The sequence below is a fragment of the Acanthopagrus latus genome, chromosome 21, assembly GCF_904848185.1.
Source record: "Acanthopagrus latus isolate v.2019 chromosome 21, fAcaLat1.1, whole genome shotgun sequence".
NCBI lineage: Eukaryota > Metazoa > Chordata > Actinopteri > Spariformes > Sparidae > Acanthopagrus > Acanthopagrus latus.
This window is the reverse complement of record NC_051059.1, coordinates 27222681-27238482: the sequence shown is the minus strand read 5'-3', so window position 1 is coordinate 27238482 and position 15802 is coordinate 27222681. Positions and strand designations below refer to the sequence as shown.

The 15802-nt window shown below is 44.6% G+C and overlaps 2 protein-coding genes across 4 annotated transcripts; one reads left to right on the top strand and one right to left on the bottom strand.

The window, feature by feature from the left end:
• Positions 1-40: 40 nt before the first annotated feature.
• Positions 41-10363, bottom strand: proca (protein C (inactivator of coagulation factors Va and VIIIa), a). 3 transcript variants are annotated; one of them, XM_037082993.1, is made up of 11 exons: positions 10230-10363; positions 5517-5628; positions 4951-4988; positions 4768-4851; positions 3990-4147; positions 3354-3378; positions 2871-2981; positions 2589-2729; positions 1816-1934; positions 954-1071; positions 41-739 (listed from the first exon to the last, which is right to left on the bottom strand). In XM_037082993.1, exons 2-11 carry the CDS (start codon positions 5606-5608, stop codon positions 147-149), a joined length of 1479 nt encoding a protein of 492 aa, XP_036938888.1. In that variant the 5' UTR covers positions 5609-5628; positions 10230-10363; the 3' UTR covers positions 41-146. The 3 variants fall into 3 exon arrangements, with proteins under 3 accessions (XP_036938888.1, XP_036938889.1, XP_036938890.1); XM_037082994.1 differs by having other exon boundaries at positions 10234-10358; XM_037082995.1 differs by lacking the exons at positions 5517-5628; positions 10230-10363 and adding an exon at positions 5318-5443.
• On the top strand, positions 10236-14891 carry LOC119010697 (collagen alpha-1(X) chain-like). The gene is made up of 4 exons (XM_037083061.1): positions 10236-10711; positions 11339-11419; positions 11671-11751; positions 12203-14891. The coding sequence occupies exons 1-4, from the start codon at positions 10270-10272 to the stop codon at positions 13111-13113; spliced, it is 1515 nt and encodes a 504-aa protein (XP_036938956.1). The 5' UTR covers positions 10236-10269; the 3' UTR covers positions 13114-14891.
• Positions 14892-15802: the final 911 nt, after the last annotated feature.

Genomic DNA, 15802 nt, shown 5'->3' with positions numbered 1-15802 from the left:
ATAAGAACAGTACAGTCTTGGTGAAAAAGGACACTGAAGCGTCTTGAGACTGAATCAGTTTATTTATAAAGTGTTTTACAGCTCTACTGGACTGACTGGATCTATGTGAGTGAAAGACTGGACCAACTGTTTTGGGTCGAGGTGGTTCAGACATGTCGGGGTTCTGCTGGATGATGACTTTTGTCCCATTCTTCACGCACTTTGTTGATCCACTCGTTATAGTTGGACACCTTGGTGTAGATGCCCAGCTTGTCCACCCTGCCGCAGCCCTCGCCCCAGGACACCAGGCCAAGCAGGAACCAGGTGTCTCGGTACAGAGTGACCATGGGTCCGCCGCTGTCCCCCTCGCAGGCGTCCATACTCTGTCCGAGGATCCCGGCGCAGAGGAAGTTGTTAGAGACGTTGTTGGACATCTGGCGGGCGCAGACGTCATGGTCCACCAGCGGGATTTTGATGACGTTGAGTGCCGAGCTGTACCGGTTGCTGGTCGGGTCTTCTTTGCCCCAGCCGGTCACCACGGTGTGGGTGCCGTTGAGGTGGAGCACCCGCTTGGCCATCTCGTGTCCCGGCAGACAGATGGGGAGGATGTAGTTGGAGAAGGGGGCGGGGGTCTCTAGGCGCAGCAGGGCGATGTCGTTGTCCACCACCGCCCTGCGGTTGTAGTAGTTTGGGTGTTTGAAGGTCTCGACGACCCTCAGGGTGACCTCGGTTTGCTCGTCTCTGATACGCTCGTAGTCACCTGAAGACACAAAGTTTCCCCAGCAGATCAGTTAGCGGAGATGGTAAGTAGCTACTCTACTGCTTCCTGTCAGTGTATTTTCTCCAATGTGTGGTTCTGTTAAATTACTCTAAAACATTCTAGAATGAATCCGTTTGTGGCGTCACTTGCATGAGACCGATCACTCCAAACATCTGTTGTTGTGACCTTCGTTCAGTGTTTGTCGTCAGCTCACCGAGTCGTACGCTGAATCTCAGGCTGCCCTCGAGGCAGTGAGCGGCGGTCAGGACCCAGCTCTCGGCGATGAGGACGCCTCCGCAGTGAAAGTTCCCTCTGGAGTTCAGTAGCAGCACCTGCCCACAAAATAGGTATGACAGATATCTAGCAAAGGGTTGCAGCTGATTGGTGCACACAGTTACTGTACATGACATCACCTGTTTTTCACAGAAACATGTTGTGAAAGCTCTGCTTTGATTTGAAATGATAGCAGAAAACCAACATGAGCCAAATCTGTCACAGGTGTAAAACAGCAGCTACAGAGTGGGACAGCCTGCAGTCCTAAAACCCAGAAATCAGTTGGCATGTTTGCACATCTGGGGAGACTCTTCTACTCACCAGTCCGTCTTTACGGGCCGACTTTAGTTACAAACTATTGCAACTCCAACTTTACAACCGTTTACTTACATAGAAAGGCTGTATAGTAATTGTGTATAACGACGTCAGCTACAGTCGTGTCGTCTCCCTCTGAAGTTGAAACATCCACACCTGTGACGACCTGTGTGGCTCTACACAGGTGCAGCTGTTCTGCCGTTAGGCTTGTCTGTCAGTTTCAGAGCTGATTTGAAGATTTTACTGCTTGTTTTTAAAGCCTGCAGCAGTCTGGCTCCTGCCTCGATACTGTTTTCATTGTGATGCACTCAATAACCTGATTTGAAAAGGCGCTATATAAATGAAGTAATAATTATCTGTTGATAACCAATAATGTAAATTCTCTGTGCAAATTATCGTGCATCACTAGAAACAGTTGGCAGCTCGTCGTTGTTTCAGTTGTGTTCTTCGGTGTGTCAGCAGTTCAGAGGAGCAGCAGCAGAAGTTACCTGCCAGGGACTCTCCCCCTTCTTTCCCACCTCCCCTCCCACCGTCCAGGGCATCGGGCCTTCCATCGGTTTGGTGTAAGATGATCTGGCGATCAGCAGCTGGCCGCAGGACGAGTGACCTGCCGGGAAAACAGCAGGTAGTATTTAGTTCTCTCAGCTCTCCAGTGCCCAGAAGTGGATATTTATTAATGAATATTAACTGGATAATACATTTATTAAAGGAGAGACTTGGTGACTGAAACTCAACTTAAAGGAACAGTTCATCCTAACAGTGATAAGCTCCACTGGACATGTTCTAATTATAAAACACTGAGCTCTCTCTCTGCAAACAGCAGTCACACATTTCAAACGTCACATTATTTTAAAAATCATTTTAGAAAAAGTTTAATGTTTGAATGCAGTGATGTCATTTAAAACAATAAAGTTTATTGTTACACTGTAAAATATCCTGTCTGTGTGCTCATCTTCATCACAAGTGTTTGATAAACACATCTCAATGTTTATGTTTATATTCTGTGTGTTTAAGCGTTATCGACACTTATATCAGCATCATGATGAGATCATGATTTAAACTGAAATTTAACTGAAATGATCAGGTGACAGACACTCTGACAGTCGACTCAGAGGTGGAGATGAAACTGAACGATGGTTTTGAACTTTCAGTCAAGCAGCTGTAAAGTTTTGACAATGACACAAAGACAGAAATCCGTCCAGCCGGCAGTCACGCTGACCCGGACGCTGCACAGCCTTTTAACCGTCACCGATCTCCTCACCGTTGGGCTCACACTTCCTGCCGTTGTCGTGCAGTTTGTATCCGCTCACACAGCTGCAGCTCCTCGTCAGGCCGTCCTCGCTCTCCGTACAGTCGTGGTCGCAGCCGCCGTTATCCTCGGAGCAGTTAGTGGCTATTTGAGCTGGACGACAAACGACACGGATGATTACAGTCACATGTTAAAGACTGTATGGCAGAAATTGAATCAGCTCATTAACTTTTTAGTGGTAAATGTGTTCTGGCTCTTTAACAGTGTGTTTGCAGTCATCTGGGTCAGACTCACGTTGATCGCAGTATCTGCCCTCGTATCCGTGGTTACAGCTGCAGGCGTAGCCTTGGTACTGATCCACACAGGAGCCGTGAACACACAAGTTGGAGTGACACTGGTTTCCATCTGAAACACAGTCGGTACAGCATCAGTACATTTCACACAGTGTTCTGTAGAGTCGCAGGACGAGGACGACGACTCTTCACCTGATTTAACATCAGCGTGGAGGGAGGAGGTAACGGCTGGATTCTACTTTTTAGATGAACTGATCCTTTAATATATCCACACATTTAATTATCGGTTGTTCAGTTAATGTGACAAGAAGCAGAACACTGACTGAGTCTACTGCTGAAACTGAACATGCAGGTCCAGCAACGTCGACATTATTAGGAAATCAGTTGAAATATTTAGAGATTTTATATTTCCTTCATGTCTTTATTCTTTGTTTTAGACATGTGAGGCAGGACAGCAGAAGTTCAGTGGTTCAGAGTTTCGTACCTGTGTACACCGTCCAGAACTCCAGCTGCAAACACAAACAGAGAGTCAGTGAGTCAGTGTGTCTTCCACCTGACACAGGTCATCAGCGCTGCTCTCCGATCAGCTGTGTTGATGCATCATTAAAGGGACATTATGTAGTTTTGGGGAGGATATTCCAACTCTTAATTTTTCAATATTTACAATATTAATGAAGTAATAATACAAACTTTCCATAAGTGAATAAACAAGCTGTTGTCAGAGGAAGATAAAGTCCCAGAACACTATTTGAAGCTAGAAATGTGGCAGGGTCCGCCACTTATAAACAAACTAACACAGTATAATTGTGCTGTCCTTTAAGGTCAGTTTGTTTGTTCAGTTTATTCAGTCATGAAAACAAACAGTATTTGACTATTTAGTTTGTTTAGGTAGAAAAAAAATCAGCCAATGAAAATCGCTCTCTTCTCATGAACATTTCTCCCCCAAAACTACAGACTGCTCCTTTAAATGTAGCAATTAGAAAGAGAAAAGAATAATAATCCAATCAAAACTTGGGCACGCTTTGTGAAACGGCCCACATTAATGTAACGTATATGAATAATATTAAAGAAACAACTCAACATGCAGTAGAGCTGTGTGGTCTGGTAGAAAACATCTTACTGTGGCTTCCCGGGTTTGGAAAATCTCTCTGGCTTCTTCAAAGTCACATTTCTCCTCCACACATTCGCGCTCCAGTGAAGCAGGTTTCAGCTCCTCCAGGAAGGAGTTGGCCCGGCGAGAGCGCAGCAGCATGTGAGCCTTCGGAGGGTCCGAGAACACTGAGCGGCCAGAGGAAAAGAGGAAAAGACGAAGAATTCAGCAGCTGACAGACTTTTGATGCAGCAGACTGTCTGTTGGTTTTTAGAGCTTATTGTTCTGGATTCATTTGCTATGTGAATGTTTTTATTTTTCAATTCTGAAGTCGAGTCCTGCAGATCTGAAACTGAAAGTGTTGACACGCTGTAGTTTTAGAGCCACGATGGACAAAAATCAAACCTGATGCAGCAGAAACCGTCAGGTGTTATGATGGAACCTTTCTCCACCTCTGATTGGTTGACTGTCTTGGTTGCGTTCTCTATTCTTGACTCAAACTTTGAACTCTCACAGTAGCTCTGCTTGTTTCTGTTCGTGTGGTTCTAACAGCAGTTTGAGCTGTAGTTTCCCCAGGAAACACACCGACCTATTCCACCCCGTCTCGGTCTCTCCTGCTGCTCCTGTCGGGATCAGTGATGCAGGCAGTGAGCGTGTCTCTGGGCCTGACAGTGATCGTGGTGTTTACCGGGGAAACTAGAACTCACAACCTGCACCATCATCTCCGCCGACGGCTGCTGCTTTCACAAACCAGCCGAGAGAAAAACACAGTCACAGCCCAACAAGTTTGTTTGTTCAGCACACCCACCGGACAGACTGAGCACCGACGCCGACCACAGAGTGACGATGACGGACACACAGAGGACGAGGCGGGACATGACCTCGGTCAAACCTGCAGCCAATGAGACGTGAGCAGACACACGGTGTTTCAGAAACACTGACACAAACATTAATATTCATAATCCACATCGAAACGCTGAACGTGACTCACCGAATGAACGCAGGATCAGGAGATGAACTCTGGAGCAGCTGGAGACGAGAGCGAAGACAAAACGTGTCAGTAAACGTTTGAAACAATCAATCTGCAGCTTCTGTGAAACATTTCAACCGTATTGATCCTCTGCAGCTGAAAACACAGACGCCTCCACACACACACACACACACACACACACACACACACACACACACACACACACAGCAGGAGACGATCCCTGTTTGAACCCCCGCGACCTTTGACCCCACCGACGGGCTGCAGAGCCCACAGCGAAGCGGAGACCACCTCCATCAAAACCATCATGTCATCACCCAATCCAGCAAAACAACGGGCGGATTTCAGAGCTCAGAGTTTTTGTACTTACGCGTGAAGAATGGAAGCCGCGGACAGAGACGATGGTTTGATTTGTTTCTGGTGTGTTAATAACTAACTGCCAGTGTTTACTGAGAGTCCACAGTCTGCATCTGAACACTGTCTGCCAGCACTGTCAACACACACACACACACACACACACACACACTCACACACACAGAACACCTCCCCTTTAACCTCCACCCACTCACCTCCACAACTGATCCAAGGCCTGTTCCACCAAAGTCTGATCTTCCTTCAGACAGACGCCCAGTGAAGCTTCAGCAGCGACGACGACCTCCATCTCTGCATCTCAGTGACGAGCTGCCAGAAGACAACCGGACAAAAGTTTGAGTTTCATCAACGAACAGAAGTCGACACAACAAGCCTCTAAAACTCGGCCAGCGATGTTATCAAGACAATTGTTATTAAATGTAAACTTGGACCAGCTCAGAACGATGATGAGGACTTGTTGTGTGTTCCAGGTAATTAAAAATTAAAAAGTGCAGGTAGAGACATCCAGAGGTTTGTTTTCCCATAAAAGATGGTGGGCAAGAAAAATCACTAAATAAATCAGAGTGTTCAAACTCCTACAGACTGTTGTCATCAGGTCTCGAGCGCAGCGGTGAAGATATCTAGTTCTCGTGTGGAGTTTGTGCTTCAGCATGTTTACTGTAAAAACAGACAGCAGACGTATTGATCGGCGCTCTCAGCAGCCATCAGCACAGGTGAGATACAGAACCAGACACACGTGGTTCAGCTGTGAACACACCAACACTGTTTATATATCACATGTGTGTCACAGCGGTCACGTGATCTCAACATACAGGACAGTCTGATGTATCTCTGCAGTGCTCAGCTAACCTCAGCCGGCCCGTCAGCGCCTCTGTAAACACAGTCAACAGGTACAGGTGTGAAACCCAGGACGGCCTCCGGGGTGTCGCTGAGCCGCCGGCTGTGGAAACCAGGACACTTATCAAGGTTAACTATTCATCTCTTTGTCTTCTCTTGTGCCTCAGCCTGGTTCCCTTGGCTCGGTTTTCCTTTGTATCTTCAGTTGTTTTGATTTTTCAGAATAAAAGCTGGAACATAAAGCAGCCGTCTCTGGTTCCAGAGGCGATTCAGCCACGGGGTGTTCTGGAGAAGAGCCCAGCGAGGGCGCGGCGTTCCCAACCGTGTCTCTCTTGTGATGGTGGTCCCAGAACTTCCCAGGATCAGTTTGTCACAAACCGGATCAGTCTTCAGTTCTGATGTACAGTGGATGTTTGTGGTCAAAGGTGCAGAACATTTCTGATTATGACAAACTGATAAACAAATATTCTGATCAAAACACATTTTCAGGCGTCATCAGGCAAAATTTACCTGATCAGATTTAAAGATTAAGATTTAAACTTGCATAAAAATAAGACCGACCTGTTCTTAAAACAACAGCCTGGAGAACATTGAATGGATTAAAGGAGACACGTTACGCTGCAGCTCTACCTTTTTATCTTCAAAAGCATAAAGATCCACTTCAGGGCTCCAACTCACCATCATTCTCTTTTAATCTGAGGCTTCTTTTCTTAATCACTTTTCTTAAACCTAAAGCTTTGAGCTGAGTTGATATAAAACACAGTAACTGGAGAAGCTGGAATGAAGCGGCGACTGCTTCCTGAACGATCAGTCGATCAAAACCATTTTTTTGTGAACGGCTCATTAATTAATCAACCAAATGGAATCGTATGGAAACATAAATGTGACCACCAGACGCCCAGAAAAACCTCTGACGTGTGTTTTCAGTTACTTCCTGGAACTATTTCTTGTGACCAACAACCAGATGTCGTCTCTTCCATTAATCAGACGACCTGCTGTTGTCTTTGAGTCCACTTTTTAGTTTCAATTGTTCTCGCCTGGTGTCTGCAGCAGCTCCTCTGAAGGAGATCTGTTTACAGCCTCAGCCTCTTATCTCATCGCTCATCAACACCAAAAGTGACAAACAAAAAAGACGGAAGCAGTGAAAGAAAAGAGTGAGACGGAGGTGAAGAAAGTCCTCAAATACCTCAACGAAAAATACTTCACACTGAAGTACAGAGCACACGAGGACGAGCGGGTGTCTTCACTTGTCTTCCATTTGGTTGTAATTAGTCTGATTAATATCCAGATAATCCCACGAGGTGGTTACAGAATCGAGTCATTGTCCTCTGCTGTTAAAGTAGGCTGCTCATTGTGAGGAGCGTCCGCAGTGTTGAGTTACTGTGTAGTCGAGCAGCTTCTTGTGCCAGCCGAGCTGTTTGTTTAGAGGATGAAGAAACGTTTTCTGCAGAAGATCTCAGAGCCTGACGGTCGTTTCAGCTCACGATGACTTCACGACATCACTTCAGCTTCACAGGCGAGAGTCACTGACGAGACGCAACGAGGCTGCACGAGAATCAAGAATTCATCCTGAATCCCACCTGTTCATATTTTTTATCAGGGCCGATACCGACACAGATTATTAGAAATCAAGGAGATTGAAAACTATATTTGGACTGATATTCATTTGCAATACATCTAAAATCTTTGTGTCAAAGTTTCAAACAATCAGTGAAGAAATAAACCAAAGTACAATTTACTCACGTTCAGTTCTTCAGTATTTCAATTCTCTGTTACTTCACTACATTTTATTTGATAACAGGCCTTTAGTTACTTTCATATTGAGATTACTCAGTGTTTAGAGGATGTTCACTGTGACCTGTGTGAGGAAGCTGCATCAGAGCCAAATCAGTTTATTTTATCAACAGTCTGACAGAATAATCACAGATACTGACAACTGGAAAAATGCTGAATATCGAGGCGCTAATTGGTCCATCCCTCGTTCTTATTCTTCGATCAGATCCAAATCATTCTGACGGGAGACATTTAAAAAGCGATCAGATGTGTGTTTACATCCCTACAAGAGTTTCATCAGAGGTGGCTCCGTCTGCCTCGAAGCCTCGAAGCCTCTCGCGTGGTTAATTAGAAAGAAAGAAATAAGGAAAGAAGAGACGGAAAGGAAGAAAGACCAGAAAGAGTCAGAGAGCTCTACTGACGGGGATCTGCTGAACACTGAACAGACGGGTTACAGGACAGAACGTCTGGTGATCTTATTCATCAGGACGTTTTCCAGTCATGTCTGCAGAGACAGAACCGGTGTTTCAATCCAAACCACCATCTCTTCCCAACCTGGACCAGAACACAGAACTGAACCAGCGTTGGAACAAATGTACATCAACGTTTACACAGAATATTCCAGAGATTTACAGACGACGGATAAAGAAGTGAGATCATAGAAGTGGAAAGCTTCTCTCTGAAAGGACGACGGGAGAAAGAGGAGGGTGGAGAACGATGGAGAGATAAACAGAGAGGCGTCTCTTCTTTCTGCTCTCAATATATTTTTGCTGTTTCATGGTGAAGGAGGTCACGGCGCAGGCAGAAGGCCCAGTTCCTCCTCAGCAGGACAATGAAGACGGGCCTCCCCTCCCCGCCTCCCCCTCCCCCCCCTCCATCCTCAGCCTTTGTCTGCAGGTCTGCAGGTGAGACGGAGGCTGAAAGAAGTTTTGTTTCGTGCGAGGTTTATAAATGGATCAAAGCCTCCTGCATCCTGCTCATCCACCCACAAGTCCTTCTTCAAGACGATGCTGCACATCTCAGACGGAGCGGTGAGTCCAACACCTCGCAGGATTTTATCCTTTAAATCTACGAGTCGCTCAGGCTGGAATATATTTCAGTTGTTTTGTTTTTTAAAAAAAACACTTTTTGAATTTGTGGTTGTTTGAACAATTTCTGCAAAGATGCAGAAAACAAATTCACAAATTGATTCATTTGAAAAACAATCAGTTTTTCAGTTTTGAAATGTTACTCATGAGCTCATCAATGATTAGATGCGGTACAGTTAGAGAAACTGAGCCCCGGCAAAATGCAATGAAAAAAAAAAATAGGATTTGCTAGGGTAATGGTTCTAACTTATGTATGTTTTTTTCCAACTATTAAAAAAATCAGTTTCACAGATACTTTTTGAGGAACGAAGTAAAATAAATAATATATTTTAATATTTATAAATATTTTTTGTTTTTACTGGTTTCACAAATGTTACATTTTTTAGTGAAAAAAAAATCTGGCAGAAAAAAAAAAGTTTTTTGTAAACGCTCTGATGATGTTTTCAACAGGGTTGAAATCATGGATGGAAAAATGTATTTGACCCACTGTGTGATCTGAATCGTTTTCTCTCATGTGTTTATGAATCGTGATCAAGTGGGAAGAAAAAACTCCTGCAGGATCTTTCAGAAGGAAAATCGGTGAAAAAAAACACATTTTTTAAAAATTTTTTTTCATGTGAGGAAAATAAGAATCCTATTGAATATTTTTTTCAGGTGGCTCCAAAGAAATTTCTTTTTTTAAAATCATGATTTTTTTCTTTTACTAATGCAACAAATATACAGAATTTTGAAAGATCACAAAAACTAATCACCAGATCACAAAACATGAACACAGAAAATTTAGTTCAGACTTAGAAACACGTTTTTTTTGGAACTAACAGGAGAAAAGATTCAAAAGGAATTCTTTATTTTTCAGACATTTTCCACCACTCAATCACGAGTCATAAATGCAGGAGGGAAAACATTTTAGTCGAGTCGTAAATGTGAATCAAAGTATCTCAAATCTGACCTGAATGTTATCTGATAATGACACAGTGACAAGTGCTGCTTCTGCTCTGGTTACGTTTAGACACAAACAATCCACTTGTTTAAGTTGGATTAAGGAAACATCATGTTTTGGGTCAAAATATCTTGTTTGTCTACAAACAACATTAAATCATTAAAATATCCAGTGCTTGCACACTTAGAAATGTGACGCCTCGACCTCCTGAATGTGGCTCTTACAGAAATCTGAACAGACAGACTGAACTCTGATGAATGTAATTATCTTACCTGCCTCTTCTCGGCTCCCATCATCCTCCTCTTCCTCCAGATGTTCTCAAGGCTGCTGGGACTCTTCGTCCTCTCCTCCTTCTGCTCAGCCAGGCTGCCGTATGATTTCAGTGGAGAACACTCTAGCTCTAACTCTAACTCAGTCGAATCGGATGACTCGGCTGACTCAGACGAGATGTCACCGAGGACCCGCAGCGGTCTGCCCATGTGGCCTCTTCCCAGTCACAACATGACTGACATGAGGATGCAGATTCCTGAGGGCAGCGGTCTGCCCATGTGGCCTCTTCCCAATGAAAACATGACTGACAACAGGATACGGATTCTCAGCAGCCCTGAGTTGCCTCCCTTGCCTGACCCGGAATTCTGTGACAGGATGTTGACCTCTGGGGTGCCCATGGACCAGATCCCTTTTTTCTGCCTCTGTACGCACTGCAAGGGCACAATGGGTCCTAAAGGAGACCGCGGAGACATGGGCCCTCAAGGTGGGTAGATCTCTTTAAATGACCTGTCTGGATTTGACTCAGAGCCAGAAACCAGATTCTGTTTGTCAGGTCTGATGTGGGAAGTAAACAACTGCACCTCTAAAGAGGCCAAACTTTCTTTTCTTTCTTTTTCTTGAAATGATTAAATCGTCTTTGTTCCTTTAACAAAAGCTTCCTTTCTTGTCAGGCACAGTTTCCAATAGATTATTAAAGGAACAGTTCACCCACAAAGTAAAATCCAGTCAGTCTCTCCTCCTCCTGATGATATAAAGTCCTCCTCTCCTCCTCCTGAGGATATAAAGTCCTCCTCTCCTCCTCCTGATGATATAAAGTCCTCCTCTCCTCCTCCTGAGGATATAAAGTCCTCCTCTCCTCCTCCTGATGATATAAAGTCCTCCTCTCCTCCTCCTGAGGATATAAAGTCCTCCTCTCCTCCTCCTGAGGATATAAAGTCAGGTGAAGTGTCGTGGTCCACAGAACAGTTCTGGAGCTTCACAGTAAAACAGAGTTTCAGCGTTCTTTTTTGTGTCTGTACTGTAACAGTTAAATCAGGTCACATGGGGAATTAAATGAGATCATATATAATAAACGTTTTTGTGCGCTGACCTGACTCTGATCTTTGCTCAGGTGTACCTGGAAGTCCTGGGATAAGAGGGATGACGGGGATGAAAGGTCGTCCAGGATTCACAGGCCGTCCAGGGATAAAGGGTGAGTAACGGCATCAGGAACTCTGTCGCTGTGCTGGTGACGACTAACATTACAAAAGCTCTGTGTTGTTGTTTCAGCACCTACAGGAAAAAATATGCTGCCATCAGATAAAATGTCAGCTGTTCATTGTTTCTGATTTCATGTTAAACAAACAAGCTGAATGTTTTTTAATACTTCAGGAAAACTCACTCGGTGCATCTGCTTCTTACTGTTTTATTTTGTTATTTTTTTCCTGTCTTTGTGTGTTGCAGGTCAGAAGGGAGACGAGGGGGCCAAAGGGCAGCCTGGAGCTCTTGGTTTCACTGGGACGAAGGGCGAGCGAGGTTTCAAAGGTCTGCTGAGATCTCAAGATTTGGCTGGTTTTAGAAAGTCATGCATGTCATCTGCTCTAACAGCAAATGTTTTAGCACCTTGTAGAAACAAAACTGCAGCGATTAGCTTACTATCAATCTGCTCATTCATGTGCTGCTGCAATTGATATCAAGCTATCAAACAAAAAGGATGGAAAGCCAGAAGTAGTGACTGAAGTGCGGTGAGTCCACACTGTGGAGATGATACACCATCTTGTGCTGTTGTTGGTGTATTTGCTGTAGTTTCCACAGCTTCAGAATTCTCCAAAATTAAGAACAATGCGGGGATCGCTGCAGAGAAAGAAAGCAACACACTCTTTATTTTGTAATATTTGCAATTGAATCCAGAGGTTAAGATGTTTGAGGGTTTCATGCTTTTCCACTTGACTTGGTATTAAAATGTAAAGCAAATATTCCTGGTGTGTGTTTCCAGGAGAGAAGGGGGACCGAGGAATGGACGGTCCCTCAGGCCCACAAGGTCCCCAAGGAGAAACTGGCCTATGTCCTGCCTCCTGCGAGAGTGTCCAGGGTCCACCGGGTATACAAGGCCCCCCTGGACCAGCCGGAGCCCGTGGCCTGCCTGGGGTCATGGGAGTCAAGGGATCCAAAGGTGTTAAGGGTGATCTAGGTGACATGGGTAGACCCGGCGACCCCGGGATGAGCGGCATGAAGGGTGATAAAGGTGACGAGGGAGTGTGTGAGTGCACAGATGGCGCAGATGGAATGGATGGAGTCAAGGGGGAAATGGGGAGTATGGGGGAGAAAGGTGACACTGGTCTCAAGGGTGATATGGGGTCCATGGGGCCAAAAGGTGACAAGGGTGATACGGGTATGATGGGGCAGCCTGGGCCCTGCTCCCCGGCCATACAGTCGTCATTCTCCGCATGCATCAACGAGTCGTTTCCAAATCCCATGTACCCTGTACCTTTCAATCACGTCCTGAACAACATGCAGGGGAACTTTAACCCGTTCAGAGGCATCTACACAGCCCCCGTCAACGGCACCTACGTCTTCTCCTTTAACCTGGCTGTCGCTGAGAAAATTCTTAAGGTTGGCCTTTTCACCAACCACCACCCGGTTGTGAAAGTCACAGAAACAACCTCGCACTCCACCACCAGTCAGACTGTCGTCCTGCATCTGACAATGGGAGACCGGGTGTGGCTGCAGGTGAAGGACACCTACACCAACGGCATGTACACCAGCCGTGAGAGCACCAGCTCGTTCTCTGGGTATCTTCTGACGCCGGACTCCTGTGACATGCTCCCATTCATCCGAACTGGCCCTATATCAGAGCCAGATTATACAGGAGACTATACCTGGGATGAGCCCACCCCTTCACCATAGTACGCTCCAGTCAGCCAGTCGCACAGTAATAGACGAAGCATCCACACACACACCCAATCAAACACTCAGTGCATTCATAACTGCAGGTTTTAAAGGAGGGGTATTCTAGAAAAGCAGAGTCGTCCATTTTTGAGGAAAAAGTTCTCTCTCAGACGTTACTACGGCACTTTGCAAGTCACGTAGCAGCTGTTGGTGTCTGATTAAAAACATCACTCACCCTACTTTTATGTTTTATCACAAGCCAATCAGGACTCCCCCAAATGTGATGTCACACTAGAAGCAAGTGATCATGTTCAGTATTCAATCGCCATCGATCTGAATTTGGGTCATTATAAGTATGTAAGGGACAGGGTTGATATTGATACTGACCTGTCCCATTCTCAGAATTTTTAATGACCAGTCAAAGGGTCAAATATAAAGTCTTGGAATTTGACCACTCAGTCGAGGCACACAGATTATATATGTTAACATACCTCAAAAATACAATCACACAATAATTCTGCCAAACCGGTGAGCTGACCTGCTCTCTTTTGTTGAGCTTCCCTTCCATCAGCGCTCGTTTTCTCACTCTGGTGTTAATAAGTTGTGCTTGTGTGATTGTCGTGGTTAGTAGGTAAAACTCTTGTGAGTCCTAGTTGCCCCGGTGGTCTCGCCGACCACTTTATTGCAGCTGCAGTGTTTCTGGGCTTGTCGGCAGAGCAAACAGGCCCGGTGGCGGAGCAGCGGTGTGACGAGCCGGCCTGTCCGCTCTACCTTACGAACCCGGAGACACTCTGACAGTAAAGAGCAGCTCTGGAGGATGAGTGACACCGAGAGGAGCAGCAGAAGACCAGGACAAAGGCCGAAGGGGTAGATGTTTGCCAGCATGGCTGCGACTCAGAAGCTGGTGATCAGACTGAAAGACGTCAGACAGCAGCTACTGTGTGAGGTAACAGTTTTACAGGCAGAGCGCGGCTGCAGTCCGTAGTAACGTCTGTGAGACGCTCTCTGTTACTGTCAAACCAAATCAACTTGGAGAAACTATAATGAAAAAAGGATTCAATACCCCCCTTTAAATGCGGAGATAAATTCACTGTTATGATTCAACTCACTGAAAAATAAAAACACATGTAGGCTTACACGTGCCAGCTTGACAGATGCATCTGATCATGCACTTGATACACTGAATAAATGTGTAGATCGCAGCGGTCAGAGTTGGCTGCAGACTTTTCAGCCAAATGTAGATTTCAGATTTTGCTCTCACGGTGAATGTTTAAAAAGCACTTTGCATCCTCAGAGTCCATTTATTTTTAATCCTGGAGATCAGCTTGCTGCAGCTTAGTTTTAGAGCTTTTATCATTCTGTATTTGCAGATGTTGATGATGCGTAAGAGAAAAAATAATTATATTAAACTGCAGTCAAAGTGGCTGCTTTGATCACGAGGCCTCTGACATTTTATTTTATTAATTTTATTTCAGATATAAGCGACGATGTCTGAGGTTTGAGAAACTTTACTGCAGATTCAGAGAAGCTACTGTCTTCTCATTGGGTAATTTCTTACACAGAAACACTTCAGCTGATTCCTGTGTGGATGGAAAGAAGTTCAGGCAACATATAAATATTAATTTTGTTCATTCTTATGAAACAGCTTCACAGCCCAAAGATAGTCAACCTGTTCCAGTTTGAAGCTTGTATTAATCGTACTTAACTTTAACCAACTAAAGATAAGCAGTTGACTTTCCCAAATTTCATGCCAAACTACCACCAACTACCCCGGCAGTAACTATATTCTCTGCCAGAAAATGTAAATATGTGAAGTCAACACTGTGCATTACATTACAATCAGAACAAGTTTGTTGAAACGGACGAGCAATCAGTAGACGAAGTTTAAAACAGTGAAGGAGCAGGTGAACATAAGGAAGGAACCAAGAGGAACCGAGACGGAGGAACCGAGACGGAGGAACCGAGACGGAGGAACCGAGACGGAGGAACCGAGAGGGCTCAAGATGAGATGTTTGGTCCTGAGCGGGTTGGAAAGCCAACAATGTGATGGTTTGATGAGCTTAAGCCAACAGTGAAATTGTGTCTTTGAAAGTCACAAACAAGACTGCACTAATGTAATTCAAGATGATTTGTTAAGATTTGACGTTGTTGCATCATATAACAAAATATCTGAAAATGTAAAATCAATAAAAATGCATGAATTTGCACGACAATCAATCAGCAGGTGGTTTCTGGAGAGATGGTGATCAGACGCTGAGCAAACGTGGCAAAAGAAGAAGAAAACATCTTCAGCTCTCGCTCGGGTGTTTTTCATGAGTCACATCTGTCTGCAGCTCGTGTGCTCTGAGGTTTTTGTCTGAAATTAAAAATTATCTCCTGAGGCTTGTGTTTATTCATGATTCATAATTCAAGATCAAGCAGAATAATACAATCTGCATTAGAAATGTAGTAGTAGTAGTAGTATATGTAGTATATTTGGATGCCTAAACAGCGACACTAACAAAGTTCCTCTTTGGTTCAGCAGCAATAAAAGTCAAAGCTCACGATTGCTGTAGGATCCTCCGTCAGTCACCTTGGTATTTTCCATCAATTATACAAAATCAAACATTTAATATTTCTGGTGTTGACTGGAAAAAAAAATCTGCATCAAAAAATGCTGTTGGCTGCACCTTTTTAAGCTGAAATCTTTACTGTAACGGCGAAGCTA